The 15,916-nt window shown below is 71.8% G+C and overlaps 4 protein-coding genes across 4 annotated transcripts; 2 read left to right on the plus strand and 2 right to left on the minus strand.

The window, feature by feature from the left end:
• The first annotated feature begins 166 nt into the window (after nt 1-166).
• On the plus strand, nt 167-3,782 carry MFAP1 (microfibril associated protein 1). Its single transcript, XM_084293108.1, has 9 exons — nt 167-337; nt 438-657; nt 1,082-1,211; nt 1,506-1,693; nt 1,990-2,098; nt 2,176-2,336; nt 2,593-2,752; nt 2,950-3,039; nt 3,144-3,782. Exons 1-9 carry the CDS (start codon nt 259-261, stop codon nt 3,324-3,326), a joined length of 1,320 nt encoding a protein of 439 aa, XP_084149234.1. The 5' UTR covers nt 167-258; the 3' UTR covers nt 3,327-3,782.
• A 658-nt stretch (nt 3,783-4,440) lies between these two features.
• Nucleotides 4,441-5,418, minus strand: HYPK (huntingtin interacting protein K). The gene is made up of 4 exons (XM_084293719.1): nt 5,187-5,418; nt 4,998-5,053; nt 4,834-4,885; nt 4,441-4,661 (listed from the first exon to the last, which is right to left on the minus strand). Exons 1-4 carry the CDS (start codon nt 5,373-5,375, stop codon nt 4,566-4,568), a joined length of 393 nt encoding a protein of 130 aa, XP_084149845.1. The 5' UTR covers nt 5,376-5,418; the 3' UTR covers nt 4,441-4,565.
• Nucleotides 5,419-5,987: 569 nt separating this feature from the next.
• Nucleotides 5,988-9,402, plus strand: SERINC4 (serine incorporator 4; the record flags this gene model as incomplete). Its single annotated transcript, XM_084293762.1, has 11 exons — nt 5,988-6,038; nt 6,110-6,256; nt 6,533-6,863; nt 6,951-7,044; nt 7,108-7,319; nt 7,564-7,659; nt 7,733-7,859; nt 8,143-8,215; nt 8,559-8,610; nt 8,730-8,883; nt 9,186-9,402. 11 exons carry the CDS (start codon nt 5,988-5,990, stop codon nt 9,400-9,402), a joined length of 1,554 nt encoding a protein of 517 aa, XP_084149888.1.
• Nucleotides 9,403-13,970: 4,568 nt separating this feature from the next.
• Nucleotides 13,971-14,665, minus strand: SERF2 (small EDRK-rich factor 2). Its single transcript, XM_084293401.1, has 3 exons — nt 14,611-14,665; nt 14,293-14,401; nt 13,971-14,197 (listed from the first exon to the last, which is right to left on the minus strand). The coding sequence occupies exons 1-3, from the start codon at nt 14,615-14,617 to the stop codon at nt 14,134-14,136; spliced, it is 180 nt and encodes a 59-aa protein (XP_084149527.1). The 5' UTR covers nt 14,618-14,665; the 3' UTR covers nt 13,971-14,133.
• Between the last annotated feature and the right edge of the window lie 1,251 nt (nt 14,666-15,916).

Genomic DNA, 15,916 nt, shown 5'->3' on the forward strand with positions numbered 1-15,916 from the left:
GGGGGAAGCCCCGGGGGACGCCCCACTCCCGGCCCCGCCCCCGCCCGCCCGCAGCCCCGGCGGCGCGCCGGAAGTGACCCTGGCGGCGCGGAGCGTCACTTCCGGCCACCCGCAGCAGAGCGCTGAGACTTCCGCGTCCGGTGCGCCGCCGGAAGTGGGGCCGTGCTTCCGGTGCGCCGCCGGCAGCTGCCATCGCCCGCCGCCCGTCCCGGCCCGTCCCGCTCCCGTCCCGGTCCCGGTCCCGGTCCCGCCGCCGCCATGGCGGTGCCCAGCGCCCTGATGAAGCAGCCGCCCATCCAGTCCACGGCAGGCGCCGTGCCCGTCCGCAACGAGAAGGGTGAGCGGGGGGCGGCGGGCGGCGAGGGGCGGGGGGCGGCGGGTGGCCCGGCGGGGGGCCCGGCGGCGGCGGCGGCAGCGCGGTGACGGCCGCCCCGCAGGGGAGCTGTCCATGGAGAAGGTGAAGGTGAAGCGCTACGTGTCCGGCAAGCGGCCCGACTACGCGCCCATGGAGTCCTCGGAGGAGGAGGACGAGGAGTTCCAGTTCATCAAGAAGGCGAAGGAGCAGGAGGCCGAGCCCGAGGAGCAGGAGGAGGAGGTGGCCAACGACCCGCGGCTGCGGCGGCTGCAGAACCGCGTCACGGAGGACGTGGAGGAGCGGTGAGCTGGGGGGGCGCGGGGCGGGGGGCCGGGCAGGGCCATGCTGCAGGCGGGCGGCAGGACAGCCCAGAGGCTGTGCTGGAGCCACTCCTGGCTATTGCCCCTCCTGCTGCGTTGCGCTGCGCCGTGAGCTGCCCCGAGAGCCTGTGGGGACGGTGCTAGGGCTCAGCCCCGCATTCGGGTGTGCTCTGGGTGGTGCAGGCAGCCCCTGAAAGTTCCCATAATGCGCTAAAGCTCAGTGCAGATGGAAAGATGGGGTTCTGTGAAAACGTGCCCAGGGCAGGGAGGGACTGAGTGCTGTTTGGGTTCTGCCATGGAGTGCCTTCAGCTGTCAGTCCCAGTTACGGGCAGGCTCCCCCCAGGAGCAGTTCTTCTGCTGTCCCTGTGCACTCAGAGTACTGAATGTAACTGGGCTCCACCGTAGGCTGGCACGGCACCGTAAGATCGTGGAGCCTGAAGTGGTTGGAGAAAGCGATTCTGAGGTGGAGGGCGAAGCGTGGCGCCTGGAGCGGGAGGACACCAGCGAGGAGGAGGAGGAGGAGATCGACGATGAGGTACGATCACGTTGCTGAACCAGGGGTAGCCCAGAGAAGCCCCTGAGTGCCACAGCTGGAAGTGGATGTCATACGGCTGGGAGCTGTCTGGGGGCACTAAGCAAGGGCCGGCACCTCAGCCACAGCTGGTGGCAGTGTGAGGCTGGCGTGTGGGTTACGGGGCAATGGGGGAGGCCGCCCCACCCAGCGGGGTGGGCGATCTCACAGCCAGCGAGTTTGGGGCACTGCACTCTGTGTGGGGAAGGGAGAAGGAAGCAGGAGCGGGGCTGACTGCGCTCCATGCGTCTCCGGTAGGAGATCGAGCGTCGGCGCGGGATGATGCGCCAGCGAGCGCAGGAGAGGAAAACTGAGGAGCTGGAGGTGATGGAGCTGGAAGACGAGGGCAGATCTGGAGAGGAGTCCGAGTCAGAGTCCGAGTATGAGGAGTACACGGACAGCGAGGATGAAATGGAGCCGCGGCTCAAACCCGTCTTCATCCGCAAGTAGGTGGCAGAGCGGCACTGGCTGGGGACATGGGAACGGGCAGCTGGGCACCACGCACAGATCCTGCTCCTGCGGGAGGGGAGGGCAGAGAGCTGCAGCTTCCTGACAGGGCTTTGGGCAGTGCAGGGCAGTGGGAAGCGAGCACCAAGCTCTGCCGTGCGGCACAGCCACGGGCAGGACCTTCTGCCACCTGTGCGTGCCCACAGCCACAGGGGGAGCAGGCCCTGGGCTGGGCAGCACCAGAAGGGAAGCAGCTCACCAAAAGGCTGAAGGGTTCTGTGGTCCATGCCTACAGGAAGGACCGAATCACAGTTCAGGAGCGAGAAGCAGAAGCCTTGAAGCAGAAGGAGCTGGAGCAGGAAGCAAAGAGGATGGCAGAGGAGAGGCGCAAATACACGCTCAAGGTACCACGGGGCTGGCGGGGCTCTGTGCGGGGCAACGGCTGGGGTCTGCAACGGGCTGAGCTCGGTCCTGCCTCCAGATCGTGGAAGAGGAAGCGAAGAAGGAGCTGGAGGAGAACAAACGCTCACTGGCAGCACTGGATGCCCTGGACACTGATGATGAGAATGACGAGGAGGAGTATGAGGCCTGGAAAGTACGTGAGCTGAAGCGCATCAAGCGGGACCGCGAGGAGCGAGAAGCGTGAGTATTGTGTGCTCAGGCAGCAGGGAGCCCTGGGCCCCGCAGGGAGCGGACGGCTGGGGCCTCTCCTTATGACTCCCTTTGGGCAGCGTGCTCTGGCCTAGACAAGGTGTCCAAAATCCCTCGGGGTGCCCTTACTCTGCTGCTCTCGCTCTGGGAGCCAGCAGCTGTAAGCCTGCAGCAGGCCCCCGTGGCAGCAGCTCTCCTGTCTGCGGGGTGCTGGGGGCGTGGGGCTCAGGGTTTTCCTCCTGTGCAGCATGGAGAAGGAGAAGGCAGAGATTGAGCGGATGCGGAACCTGACGGAGGAGGAGCGCCGCGCCGAGCTGCGTGCCAACGGCAAGGTCATCACCAACAAGGCCGTGAAGGGCAAATACAAGTTCCTGCAGAAGTACTACCACCGCGGCGCCTTCTTCATGGTGAGTGCTGCGGCCAGAGCCCGGACGGGGTGAGCAGCAGCACGGCCTTGCTCCTGCTGCCTCCTGGCAGCTCTGCACGAGCCCCGAGGTTGGGCAGCACAGCAGCGCTGCGGCGGTACCGGCTTCTGGGGGCTCTTCTCTGCTGCTGGCACTTGCCGGAGACTGGCAGCGCAAGCAGCTGTGCCCTTCCTCCACAGGATGAAGACGAGGAGGTGTACAAGCGGGACTTCAGTGCCCCGACCCTGGAGGACCACTTCAACAAGACCATCCTGCCCAAAGTCATGCAGGTGGGTGCGCGGGGCGGCCGGCAGGGGAGGAGGCGCCGTGTGTCAGGGCCGGGTCCCCGCGGCTCCCCCAGTGGCTGCTCAGCAGCTCTCCCTCCCGCCCCCAGGTCAAGAACTTCGGGCGCTCGGGACGGACGAAGTACACGCACTTGGTAGACCAGGACACCACCTCGTTCGACTCTGCCTGGGGCCAGGAGAGCGCGCAGAACACCAAGTTCTTCAAGCAGAAGGCAGCGGGCGTGCGGGATGTCTTTGAGCGGCCCTCGGCCAAGAAGCGGAAAACGACCTAAGGCGGGCGCGAGAGGTGTCCCGGGAAGGCACTGCCGGGCCGGCTGCCTGAGAGCCTGAGCAGGAACAGAGGGGAGGGAACTGCCAGGACTCTGCCGTGACACGCCGTTGCCGTGCCCCTGCCCCGCACCCTCCCCGGCAGCACGGCGGCACCGTGCCCGCAGACACGGCCTCCTCCACACCGCCCCGCGGGGAGGCTGCCGCCCGCCCGCCCTGACAGAGCCGGGCCTGGCTGTGCGGGAGCACGGTGCCCCCTGCCCCGCGTTCGGAGGAACTCGCGGACTTCTCTCTGCTCCCTGGTGTGTCCCTGTGCCCTGTACCTGGCCCGTCACCACAGCGGGCCCTCTTCTTGGAACAGCTGTAACAACGTTTCCTAACCCTGTTTCTGCGGGGCTTGGCTTTTGTACCTGGGCAGCGGGAGGGGATTGTTTTGATTAAAGCAGTTGTTTTCTTAAGAACTGTGGTAGCGGTGTCCATGGAGGAGCTCGGCTGCCCTGTGCCTTGCTCCAGGCACAGACGTAGGTGCCCCCCCTGCCCTGCCAGGGCAGCAACGCAGCCGCAGTGCAGCAGCGTTCCCCCAGCTCCCGCTCCCCTCCCCAGGAAGGGGGAGAGCCCTGTGCTAACACGCAGGATGCAGGTGACGCTGTCACCGCTCATCTGGGCTTCCTGCTCTCGGGGTGGGGCAGGTGCCCAGGGGCCAAGGCAGGGGCTGTCCCAGGCTGGCCTCTGCCCTCTCTGCTTACGGCCTGGCTCGTTTACAGGTCGGTACAGCCGCCTGCACCTCTGGCCTCCAGCTGTGGCTGGGTTCACAAATGAGGAAGCGGCACTGGTGCGGTGCCCTGCTGGAGCCCCGTGCAGCCTGGTGTGTGTGCTCCCTGCTCAGGAGCAGCCCAGACCCTCCTGTCCCCAGAGGAAGGGCTCCTGCCAACCCCAGGGCAGGCCAGCTCCTCTGCAGCAGGGCCCAGCGGCTGCTCTCTGGTCACAGGGTAGGGGGCAGCCCCAGCCTGACCCCCTGTGCCATCCCCACGCACCCTCCCCACGCGCTCGCTGGGGCCAGGCACCCTCTGGAACCTGCCCCCAGGGGAAGCACTCGGCGCTGCACGAGCCACAGGGAGGGCCTGCTCCCGCTGGTGCCTTTATTCAATAAGTTAACACACGTCCTCTCCAGCCAGGGCTGTGTCGGGCCGGGGCCGCTCCCGGAGCAGGGGACGGCAGCGCCAGCGCAGCCGCGGGGCCCACGCTCAGTTGGTGAGGGTGATCAGCGCCTCCACCACGTTGCCCATGTGCTCCCGGAGGCTGCGCTCTGCAGCCGCCCGCGAAATCTCCATCTCGGTCATCTGCAGGAACAGCACCGCCCGCTGCAGCGGGCACCCAACGGCCACGGGCCCGGCCTGGGCAGGGCTCCGCCAGCCTGGGGCACCCCAGCGAGCGCCCCCCGCCCTGCCGGGACCCCCGCTGGGGCGGTGCCAGCCCCGGGCCTGCAGCCACGCTGCCCCCGCCCCCACTTACGATCAGCTCCAGGTCCTCCTTCTTGATGGTCACCTTTGCCAGCTCCTTCTCCCTGCAACGAGGCAGCGCCGCTGAGGGGGGGCCTCCCCCTTCGGCCGGGCACGCTCCGCGGCGGGACGGCTCCGTGTCCCCGGGCGCTGCCGGGCCCGGGGCCGCTCCGTTACCTCTCCTGCTTCGCCTTCTGCTCCCGGGACCGCCGGTCTCCGATCACCGACATGGCCTGGCGGGGCGGGGTGAGCGCGGTCACGGCGGGGCGCGGCACCGGCACCCTCCCGGCCCCGGGACCCTCCCGGTGCAGGGACCCCGCCCCCCCGGCCCCCCCGGCCCCCCCGCCGCCCCCGTCCCGGCCGCACCGTCTCGAGGTTGGAGCTCTGGATCTCCTTCTCCTCCGCGTAGTCCGTCACCCTCTCCAGGTCGGCGGCCCCGCTGTCGTGCTTGCGCGGCTTCTCGGCCGCCCTGCCGCCCGCCCCGTCGCTGCCGCCGCCGCCGGAGCCGTTGGGCTCGGTCTCCAGCTCCAGCTCCACGTCCCCCTCCGCCGCCATCGCGCCGCCCGCCCGCTTCCGGCCCCGGCACGGCGGCGGGACCGGCGAGGCGGGCGGGAGCGGCGCCCCCGGGGCCCCGCGGCGGGACAGCGCCCCCCGGCGGCGGGAGGCCGGCGGGGCCGGGCCGGGGCACTCCGCCCGCACCGGGCCCGGGGGGGCCGCGGGGGCCGCGCGCTGCTCCCCGCAGCCGGTGCCCCCCCCCCCCCGGCACTGCCACGGCACCGGCACGGCCCCGGGGGCACCGAGCCCCCACACACAGCGCCCAGACACAGCCCCCCCAAGCACCCCCTCAGCACAGCCCCACACACAGCCCCCCCAAACACAGCCCCCAAACACCCCCCCAGACACAGCCCCCCTCACACACAGCCCCCCCCCAAAGTCCCCCCCCACAGCCCCCCACACAAAGAGCCCCCTCACACAGCCCCCACAGTCCCCACACCCCATCCCCTCAGGGCCTCGCAGTGCCCGTGAGCGACCCGCGGTGAGGGGTGCGTGAGGGGTGCGGGGGCTCAGCCGCTAATCCCCCCCCGGCCCGCTCCAGGAGCAGATGGCGGGGCGGGCCGAGCCGACAATCCCCCTAATCCCGCCGGGGCAGCGGGGCTGAGCTGGGCCATGGCGGGCACGAGGGCGCGCGGCCGCCTCCTGCACTCGCTGCTGGGCCAGGTGGGACCCCGGGGTGCGCGGGGGGCCGGGCGGGGGGCTGCGGGTCCCCGCTGACTGCGCTGCCCCCCCAGCTGTGCTGCGGCTGCAGCTGCGGCCCCTGCGGCCGGCTCCGCGTGTCCACGGGCACCCGCGTCCTCTACACCCTCCTGCACGTCCTGGCCTCCACCGTGTGCTGCCTCATGCTGTCCCGCACCGTGGCGCAGGCCGTGAGGGAGAAGGTGACTGGCGGAGCTGGGAGACCCGGGGTGCAGGGGTGCTGGGGGTGCTGGGGGGGCTGGGAGCACCGGGGGTGCTGGCAGTGCCAAGGAGAACGGGGAGCCAGGGGCACGGGAGATGCAGCCACTGCCCGGAGCGCGGGGGTGCCAGCGATCCCTGGGGTGCCGGGGCTAATGGGGATGGGGAGGGCGCTGGGAGTGCTGGGGGCATCGGGGCTCCCACTGTGCGGGGGGTGCCAAGGGCCCCCCGCCGGCCCCAGCCCCCCGCTGTGCCCGCAGGTGCCCTTCTCGGCCGTGCTGTGCCAGCACCTGCCTGGCGGCACAGACTGCGAGCGGCTCGTGGGCTCCTCGGCTGTGTACCGGGTCTGCTTCGGCACCGCCTGCTTCCACCTGCTGCAGGCCGCCCTGCTCCTCAACGTGCGCTCCAGCACGGACTGCCGCGCGCAGCTCCACAACGGGTACGGGCCGGGACAGGGGCTGGGGGCTGGGGGCTGCCGGGCGCCCCCGTCCTGCATCTCGCTGCCCCGCAGGTTCTGGTTCCTGAAGCTGCTGGTGCTGGTGGGGCTCTGCGCCGCCAGCTTCTTCATCCCCGAGGACAGCTTCATCCGAGGTGCGTCCCCCGCCCAGCCAGCCCCCGCCCGTAGCCCCCAGTGCCCCCGCCTCGTGCCAGCCCCACCGCCGCCCTCTCCCCCTGCAGCCTGGCACTACACGGGCGTCTGCGGGGGCTTTGCCTTCATCCTCATCCAGCTGGTGCTGATCACCGCCTTCGCGCACACCTGGAACAAGAACTGGTGAGTGGCGCTGCGGCCGCCTGGGTGCCCAGGTGCCCCCGGCTCTCACCGCTGTCCCGGCAGGCTGACAGGCGCTGCGCAGGACAAGCGCTGGTACCTGGCCGTGCTGCTGGCCACGGCCGCCTTCTACACCCTCGCCTCCGCCGCCTTCTCCTTCCTCTACAAGTACTACACCCACCCGGCTGCCTGCCAGCTCAACAAGGCGCTGCTCACCGTCAACGGCAGCCTCTGCGGCATCGTGTCCTTCATTTCCATCACGCCCTGCGTGCGGCTCAGTGAGTACTGCACAGCGCCGCACGGCACAGCGCGGCACTGCCTGCCGAGGGGCAGGGCTAGCGGCATCCCAGCGCTGGGAGGGCAGCTGCGAGCCCCCAGCTCAGCACAAAAGCAGTGGGCACCTGGGGAGGCCCCAGCTCCTGCTGGCCCCGCTCAGTGCCTTGGCACAGGGCTCTGGGCAGGAGCCCCACGGGAAGGGACCGCCTGGAGCCCACACGAAGCCTCTGCCCCCTCTCCTTGCAGAGCAGCCGCGGTCAGGGCTGCTGCAGTCCTCCATCATCAGCTGCTACGTGATGTACCTCACCTTCTCTGCGCTGTCCAGCCGCCCTCCGGAGAGAGGTGAGTGGTGCCACCTCCTGTGGACAGCCGGCCCTTGGGACACAGCCCCCCTCTCACCTCCACCTCCCCACAGTGCTCTACAAGGGGCAGAACCTCACCGTCTGCTTCCCCGGCACCCGGCAGGATGAGATGCAGACAGAGGACACGACCGTTGCTGTCCTGGGGGCTGCCATCATGTACGCCTGCGTGCTCTTCGCATGGTGCGTGTGCCCGGGGCACGGGGTGCAAGGGAACCCGCCTGTCACAGCGCGCCCAGAACTGCCCCTCGTTGGGCACAGCCAGCTCAGCACCGTGCGGGGACCCTGTCCCCAGCCCGTGGCATGGCCGGAGGCGCTGGGCTGTACCCGGGGGCAGTGTAACCTCCCCATGCTGGGCACAGCAAGCCTGCTGCTGCTGTGAGGATCCCAGGTGATGGATCCGCGGGGTGGGCTGGGGCTGGCACATTCCCGTGTGTTACGCCTTCTGCCTCTCTCCCGTGCACAGTAATGAAGCCTCCTATCTTGCCGAGATTTTCGGGCCCCTCTGGATGGTCAAGGTTTACAGCTTTGAGTTTAAAGTGAGTACGGACGCTGCCCACCCCCATCTGTGCCCCACATCCTCCTGCCACAGGCACCCAGCCGCAGCGCCCAGAGCCCTCCTGAGCCCCAGTTCCAGCCCCGGGGCAGAGGCAGGTTTGCCCAGCTCAGCTGGGGACTCTCCTGTGCTTACCCCGTCTGCGCCAGCTCCCTGCAGCCGGGCAGCCGTGGCACCAGCAGGGCCAGCTCAGTCCAGATGCTGCGGGGCTGCCCAAGTGGGGCAGCGGCTGTGGGGCTGGGCTGACCCAGCAGCAGGGAGGGGTGGCCGCAGGTCCCTGCCTTCACCCCACACCACCACCAGCTCACTTCTCCGGCTCTCTACAGAAACCTTCCTGTTGCTTCTGCTGCCCAGAGAAGATGGAGGAGGAGCTGAGAGGTGAGTACCAGCAGGTCGGGGAGAGGCTGCAGGAACACACAAACGTGGGCACCAGCATCAGACCCCAGGGGTGCTGGAGGACAGGGTGCAGGAGCTGCTGTCATCTTGCACTCTCCCAGGTGCGGAGCAGACGTGTGAGCCAGAGGAGCCTGCCGGGGGACAGTGCCTTGTCCAGGACGAGCGAGACCGGGTGGTCTACAGCTACTCAGCCTTCCACTTTGTCTTCTTCCTTGCCTCGCTCTACGTCATGATGACCCTCACCAACTGGTTCAGGTAGGGCCCAGGGTGCTGGCCTTATCCTTGCTCCTTTTCCAGCTCTGGTTCAGCCACCCTGCCCAGGCTGCCCACCAGCACTGTCAGCACCAGCTCTGGCCCGCTCTCGGTGTGGCCGTAGCCTGGTGCTTGTCACAGGCTGCTCCACGTCGGGCCATTGTCAGCAGTCCAGTCACGTGCCGGGCAGGCGTAGGGCTCTGTGCCTGCAGACCTGCACTGCTCCGTCCAACAGCCCCTGCCCGATCCCCGGGGTCACCCCTGTTGGTGTCCCTCGGGTGCCGACACCTGCCCTCTCCCACCAGCTATGAGAACGCGGTGCTGGAGACCACCTTCACGCACGGCAGCTGGTCGACGTTCTGGGTGAAGGTGGCTTCGTGCTGGGCCTGTGTCCTGCTCTACCTGTGGCTGCTGCTGAGCCCCCTCTGCATCCACAGCTCCCCCCAGCACCGGCGCAGCAGCCCAGCCTTGCGTGTCCTGCGGCGGCGGCGCGCCCCACACCGTATCAGTGTCTCCACGTAGTCCCTGCTGGGACAGACTGCGCCCGGCCCCGTGCACGGGTTGTGCCCTGATCCTGTGCCCGGGCCCCGCCCGACCTCGTGTCCCGGGAAAAGGCAGCACCAGAGGAGGATCCAGGAGGTGTGCGCTCTGCGACACCAGCAGGGACACTGCTCCTGCCTTGAGCTGGAGCCATCGGGGGCCATCCCGAGACCACCTGGGTGGCGGGTGCTCAGCCTCAGCTACAGCTGCGGCCCCTCCAGCTAGGGAGGCAGCTCCTGCCCATGCACCCTTCTGGCATGGCTCCTGCCCTGGCCCAGGGCCTGCCAGGAGAGCGGCGTCTGTGCTGGCCACCTCCACTTCAGCTCGCCTGCCTGGCCGTGTGGTTATTGTAAATAGCTCCTTGAATACATTTTATTTTTTAATGTAAAGCTCTGAGTGAAGCGTATGCCATCTGCCCCACATGCACACAGCAGCCATGGGGCCAGGCATGGCAGGTGCCAGCAATACCCCAGCAGCCCCCAGCCCTGCAGGGACAGGGGGCAGGGGGCAGGGGCCTGTCCTGATGGGGAGCAGCCAGGGAGTGCCCTTGGTCCTGCCCCAGCCCACAGCCAGCAGCAGGCCCTGCACCCAGCCCCGGCACCAGGGCTGCTCCCGTCCCCACCTGCACCTGATCCCCGTGTCCACTCTCACTCCCACCCCACCCCGTCCCGTCCCGTCCCGTCCTGTCCCACCCCACGCCACCACCACAGCCGCCCCTCTCCCAGCACCGCAGTCACGCCACGCTCCCGTTCCGCTCGCCGCGGCCAAGCTGAAGAACGGATGGACAGACGGATGGACAGACGGATGGACAGATGGACGGACGGACACTGCCCCCGGCACCCGCCCGGAGGGCGCGGTACGAGCGCGGCCGCAGGAATGCGGGGCCGGCCCCGGGCCCCCGCCCCGCCCGCAGAGCAAACACGGCGGGGGCGGCCCCGGCGGGGCCCCGCTGCCACCCGACGGGGGCCCCGCGCGGCGGCTCGCGCCCGACCGGGAGCGTCGCGGGTCCGCCGTTGCCCCGCGCCCACCGGCCCCGGGAGCCGAGCGGGGAGGGCGGCACCGGAGCGGGGCTGCCCGGGGGCTGCCGCCCGTGCCCCCCCTTCCCCCGGCCATGCAGGGGCGCGGACGGGGCGCGGGCGTCGCGCGGCTGCAGCAGCGGCTCGGGGCCGCCACGCAGGTACGGGCGCGGGGCGGGGGGGGGCGGCTGCGGCCCCGGGCTGCGCCGCCGGTGCCAGCGGGACTCTGCCCGCCAGGAGAACGCCCGGCTGCGGCGCACCCTGCGGCAGGCCGAGGCCGGCGTCTCCCAGCTGCAGGCAGAGCTGGAGCGGCTGCGGAAGGACTTCGGGCAGCGGGCGCAGCGGCGCACGAGGTGGCACCGGGGGCGAGGTGGGAGGGACGAGGGACGAGTGGCGGGGGGCGAGGAGGGACCCCAGCCCCAGCCCCTGCTTCGGCACGGCTCTGCCAAACAGGTGCCCCACACAGCCCTGGCCATGGCCGGGACGGCCCCGGTGCAGCCCGGGGCCAGGCTCCCGTCGGGAAGTGCTGCCCACCCAGCCATGCTGTGAGCTCCGACAGCCGTTGGGAAGCCCGTGCAGAGCAGCTGGCACATCCCCACCGGCCTGGTGTTACCTGCCCCTGTGACACTGGGTGTCCTGGGGCCGTCCCAGCACCTCTGCCAGCCCTGCGGGGCCGGGGCTGGAAAGCTGCGGGCAGCCCCAGCCTTCGGAGGCCCTGCCATGAGGGTGCTGTGTCCCTGCAGAGAGCAGCAGGCCCTGCGGGAGCTGGCAGAGGAGAACCTGGTCTTCACGAGCTACGTCAGGATGCTGCAGTACGTAGGAGCCTGGCAGGGAAGCGGTGGCAGGGGACAGCTGCCGGGACCAGCGCCTGTCCCAGTCCCTGCCAGCCTGGGGCTCAGGCTGCTCCTCCGGGCAGGGCAACGAACAGGAGCCTGTGTGAGAGGAACAGCAGCCTGCGCTCGGCCCTGCTGCTGGGCTCCTGCCGGGGCCCTGGAGCGGTGAGTGCTGCGCGGTGCAGCAGGGAGGGCAGGGGCACGGGCGCTGCTGGGGCTCCCTGCTCGCCCTGCCCATGCCCCAGCTCAGGCGTGTACAGCACGGGGGCTGCAGCCGGCACCCAGGGTCCTGCCGCAGCCCTGGGTGCTGGGAGCAGTGGACCCCCCCCAGGAGCCCCTCTGCACTGATGCCTCCCCCGCAGCCATGGCCTCCCCTCCAGCCCCGCAGCCCCCTCGCTGACCCCTCACCCTGCCTCCCTGAGGACACCCACGGCAGGTGAGGAGCGGGTGCGGAGGAGCAGGGACAGCCGTGGCCGCCCCTCCCTGAGCGCTGCCCTGGGCACAGGTACAGGGGGGGCGGCTCTCCACGCCCCCAGCTCCCCGCCACAGGCCCCCGGCAGAGCTCAGCCTCCAGCTCGGACACAGCCTCGCTCAGCGACGCCGGCAGCTGGAGCTCAGAGGATGCGCGTCCCCCCAGCCCCTGCTGGAGCACCCAGGTGAGGCCCTGCCCGGTGCCCCAGCCGGGGAGGGGGATGCCGCTCTGCCTACCCGTGGCCCCCAGCCCACCCCACGGGCTCAGAAGCCTTGTTGCGATGTTTGCCACCCTGCAGGACCCCGTCCCCCCGGCAGAAGGCTGCTGCCACCCTGCGCAGCACTGCTGCAAGAGGAAGCTCCCTGCCTTCCCTCCGGAGGTAACCAGCAACGCCCCATCCGGTGCTTGCAGCCCAGCTGGGGAGGGGAGCGGGGACACCCCCGCCTTGCCGTTCTCCCCATGCCCTCCTCCCCCCTTCTCCCCAGGGGTCCAGGGCAGCAGAGGAGCCTGCGCCCCCCTGCCCCGTGTACCGGCTGGTGCTGGCAGGTGACAGTGGCACGGGCAAGTCCAGCTTCCTGATGCGCCTGTGCATGAATGAGTTCAGAGACGTCTCTGCCACACTAGGTACCAGGGCTGAGGTGGAGGGGCAGGGGCACAGGGATCTGGGCCTGACTGCTCCTCCTGGCAGGTGTGGACTTCCAGATAAAACAGCTGCTGGTGGATGGGGAGCAAACTACGCTGCAGATCTGGGACACAGCAGGGCAGGAGAGGTGAGCAGAGCCAGCAGGAGCCATGCCTGCCTCCGGCACCCAGCTGGCAGGGCTAGCAGGTCCCCACAGCTGGCCCGGGGTGGGCGGGGGTCTTGCCCCCCCTGCAGTGACAGCCCTGGCTGCAGGTACCGGAGCATCGCCCAGTCCTACTTCCGCAAGGCCCACGGTGTGCTGCTCCTCTACGACATCAGCTCCCAGAGCAGCTTCATCAGCATCCGCCAGTGGATTGAGGACATCAAGGTAGAGGGGAGGATCCGACAGCCCCCGTGGGGCAGGGCAGCAGCCCTGGGGAAGGCTGTGCTGAGCCCCACATGGTGCCGTGGGAGCAGCCGCAAACCTGCTCCAGCCGGGCCGTAGAGCCTGGGGCCAGCCAGGCCTTGGGGAGCACCTGGAACAAAAAGGGCAGAGCCCCACAGCCCCAGAGGCTGCTCCAGCCAGGCTGCGTGCCCGAGCCATGAGCTGCCCCTCGCTCCAGCAGGCTGCTGAGACAGCGCTCCCGCTCATGCTGGTGGGGAATAAGACTGACCTGCGCCCCGGCCTGCCGGAGGCAGCGGGGGTCCACACGGCCCACGGGCAGAAGCTGGCCATGGTGAGCAGCCACAGCTCAGGACGGGGCCTAGGCGGGCCGGGACCTCCCCCCGACTCACCTGCTCTCCCCCCAGGCCCACAACTGCCTGTTCTGCGAGACCAGCGCCAAGGACGGCACCAACGTGGTGGAGGCCGTGCTGCACCTCGCCCGGTGAGCAGCTCTGCGTGCCGGCTGTGCCGCGCAGCGCCTGGGCAGCGGGCCTGGCTGACGGCACCGCGCTTGGCCCCGCAGGGAGGTGAAGAGGACGGCGGGCTCGAGCAGCGGCCGCGGCGTCCGCCTGGATGCGAGCATCCCTCCCCCGAGGGCAGCCCCGGGCTGCTGCAGGGCCTAGCGCAGGAGCGGGCGGGCTGCAGGCCATGGCCCGCCCCCGCCCGGCAGCTCCCCCCGGCTCCCGGCCCGCCGTGCCGCCCGCTGCCCCCGCAGCTCCCCCGCATCCGCGCCGCCTCCCTGCTCGGCCCCCACTACAGCTCCTTCCACCCCAGACGCCGTCCTCCGCTGGTTTCATTTCTCCGCTGGTTTCGTTCCTCCGGGCTTCCAGCGCATCCCCGTCCTTCCGCCGTCCCCCGGGCGTCTTCCCCTCGCCTGCCCCGCCAGGGCCCGGCCCCCCCCGCCCGCCCGCAGCCGCGGTCGGTGTCCCCCGAGGCGGCGCCCGCGGAGACCTGGCAGGCTGCGCCCTCCCCTCCCGGCCTCATCTTTGTTTCTCAGCGTGAGGCTGCGGCCGCTCCGCGGCGCTGCCCCCCCCGCCCCATCCCCCGGTCCGCTCAGCGCCGGGCGCGGCCCCACCGGGCAGCCCCGCGGCACGGCCCCATCCCGCCCCCCGGGCGGCCCCAGCCCCCCCAGCCCGGGCGCAGAGAGGGAGGAGGCAGGGCCTGCAGGGCTCCACAAGCTACTTTAATAGGAGAGGGGCCCGGGGCGGGCGCAGGGCGCTGCTGCCGGGGTCCCCGGCGGGGCGGCCCGGCCCCGGGGCTGCGCTGGGCATCCTGCCGGCGGGCGGCCCGGCCCCGGGGCTTCAGCGGCCCGGCCCGGCCCCGGGCTACTTGGCGCCCTCCTTCTTCTCGTCGGCCTTCTTCTGCTTCTGCTGCATGATCTCCGAGTCCCTGCGGGAGAGCGCGTCGCCGGGCTGGCACCGGCACCACCGCCGGCACGGGCCGGGGCCGGGGCGGGGGTGCCGGCGGGGCCGGCCGACGCTCACCTCTGCTTGCGGGCGGCGGCCGAGAGCCCGTCGTCCCGCCGCTTGCCCTTGCCCGAGTCGCTCTGCTTCTTCAGGTTCTTCTGCCGTGCCAGTTCGCGCTGGTTCCCGCCTGCCACGGCGCGGCCGCCTCAGACCGGCCCCGAGGCCCCCGGCCCAGCCCCAGGGCACGGCCCCGGCCCGGTTCGGCCCAGCCCGCGCCCCCGGCCCGGCCCCCAGGCCCGCACTCCCGGGCGCGGCGCCGCTCCCCCGGCCCGGCCCGGCCCGGCCCCCTCCCCCCGCAGTGGCGGGTCGCGGCGCCGCCGCCCGGCCCGCACTCACGGGTCATGGCGCCGCTCCCTCCCGCCCTGCGCTCCGCCGCCACGTCCCGCACTGCCCCCCCCGCGCCCCGCCCCGCACCGCTCTTTAAGGGCGCGCCGCAGCCAATCGCCGCGCCGAGCCCGGCCCCGTCACGCTGCCATTGGCGCGCCGAGCCGGCTCGGCCCCGCCTGATTGGCCGCGGGCTACGACCGCCGTTCTGCCGGCGGGGGCGAAAAGACCGAGAGCTGCGGCGCAGGCGCGAGGGCCGCCGAGCCGCGCCCACTGTCCAGGAGGGCGGGGCCTGGCAGAGCCCCGCCCCCTCGCGGAGCGGCGAGGCGCGGGCTGGGTCCAGTCCCCACTCCGGTCCGCCGCTGCCACCGCCCCTCCGCCGTCCCGCGGGGCGGGGCCGGGGCCGCTCAGGCCGCGCCCTCCTGCGGCGCCCTGCGGGCAGAGCCGGCCGTGAGCGGGGCCCGGCGGCGCGGGGCGGCCGCGCAGTGACCGGGCCGGGCACGGCCCCGCCGACGCACCCGGGGCTCCACGGGCGGTCGCGGCGCTCCTCGGGGGCGGCGGGCCGGGCGCGGCGCTTCACCAGGCGGGCGAGCTCGGCGTGCACGGCCTGCGGGGGGAGGCGGCCGGGCTGCAGCGGGGCGGCGCGGGGGCGACCCCGCCGCGGCCCCCCGCCCGGCGCCCGCACCTTGCTGGCCGGGTCCAGCTCTAGCGCTCTCCGCAGGACGAGCGCGGCCTCCTCGTCGCGGCCCTGCTCCGCCAGCAGCTGCGGGAGGGGAGAGGCGGGGATGGCGGCGGGCGCCGGCGGCCGGGCGCGGCGGTGCGGGGCGGCGCGGGGCGCACCTGTCCCCGCCGGAGCAGCGCCTTGCCGTTATCCGGGCTGATGCTCAGCGCCGCCTCGCAGGCCGCCAGCGCCTCCTCGCCGCGCTGCAGCCGCCGCGCCGCCGCGGCGCAGTTGTTGAGGCACTTAACGCGCTGCTCCCGCAGCTCCTCTTCCTCCTGCGGCCCGGCCGGGGCTGCGGGGGGCACGGCGGTCAGCGGCCCCGCCCCGCCCCGCCCCGGCCCGCCCCGGCCCGCCCCGGCCCGGCTCACCGGCGCCGTCGAGGGCCCGCAGCGCCAGCCGGTAGGAGCGCAGCGCCGCCGCGAAGTCGCCCCGCGCGAAGTGGACGTTTCCCCGCTCCCGCTTCTGCGCGCCCAGGCGGAGGCGGGCGGCGGGCGGCAGCCGCCCCGGGTCGGGGCTGTCGCGCACCTCCAGCAGCGTCACCTCGAAGAGCAGCGGCGCCTCGGGCGGCACGTCGGGCTCCCTGCGGGTAGAGCGCCG

Source organism: Netta rufina (assembly GCF_964035555.1).
Source record: "Netta rufina genome assembly, chromosome: 11".
In the NCBI taxonomy this organism is placed as follows: domain Eukaryota; kingdom Metazoa; phylum Chordata; class Aves; order Anseriformes; family Anatidae; genus Netta; species Netta rufina.

What these genes read in the sequence shown, in the direction of transcription:
- MFAP1 (XM_084293108.1), top strand. Translation starts at nt 259, where the DNA reads ATGGCGGTGCCCAGCGCCCTGATGAAGCAGCCGCCCATCCAGTCCACG. An exon ending in GCCCGTCCGCAACGAGAAGG is followed by an intron (nt 338 to 437) that starts GTGAGCGGGGGG and finishes GCCGCCCCGCAG; the next exon opens with GGGAGCTGTCCATGGAGAAG. An exon ending in GGCGCAAATACACGCTCAAG is followed by an intron (nt 2,099 to 2,175) that starts GTACCACGGGGC and finishes TCCTGCCTCCAG; the next exon opens with ATCGTGGAAGAGGAAGCGAA.
- HYPK (XM_084293719.1), bottom strand. Translation starts at nt 5,375, where the DNA reads ATGGCGGCGGAGGGGGACGTGGAGCTGGAGCTGGAGACCGAGCCCAAC. An exon ending in AGAGCTCCAACCTCGAGACG is followed by an intron (nt 5,054 to 5,186) that starts GTGCGGCCGGGA and finishes CCGCCCCGCCAG; the next exon opens with GCCATGTCGGTGATCGGAGA. An exon ending in CAGAAGGCGAAGCAGGAGAG is followed by an intron (nt 4,886 to 4,997) that starts GTAACGGAGCGG and finishes GCCTCGTTGCAG; the next exon opens with GGAGAAGGAGCTGGCAAAGG.
- SERF2 (XM_084293401.1), bottom strand. An exon ending in GCCGCCGCCCGCAAGCAGAG is followed by an intron (nt 14,198 to 14,292) that starts GTGAGCGTCGGC and finishes GCTCTCCCGCAG; the next exon opens with GGACTCGGAGATCATGCAGC.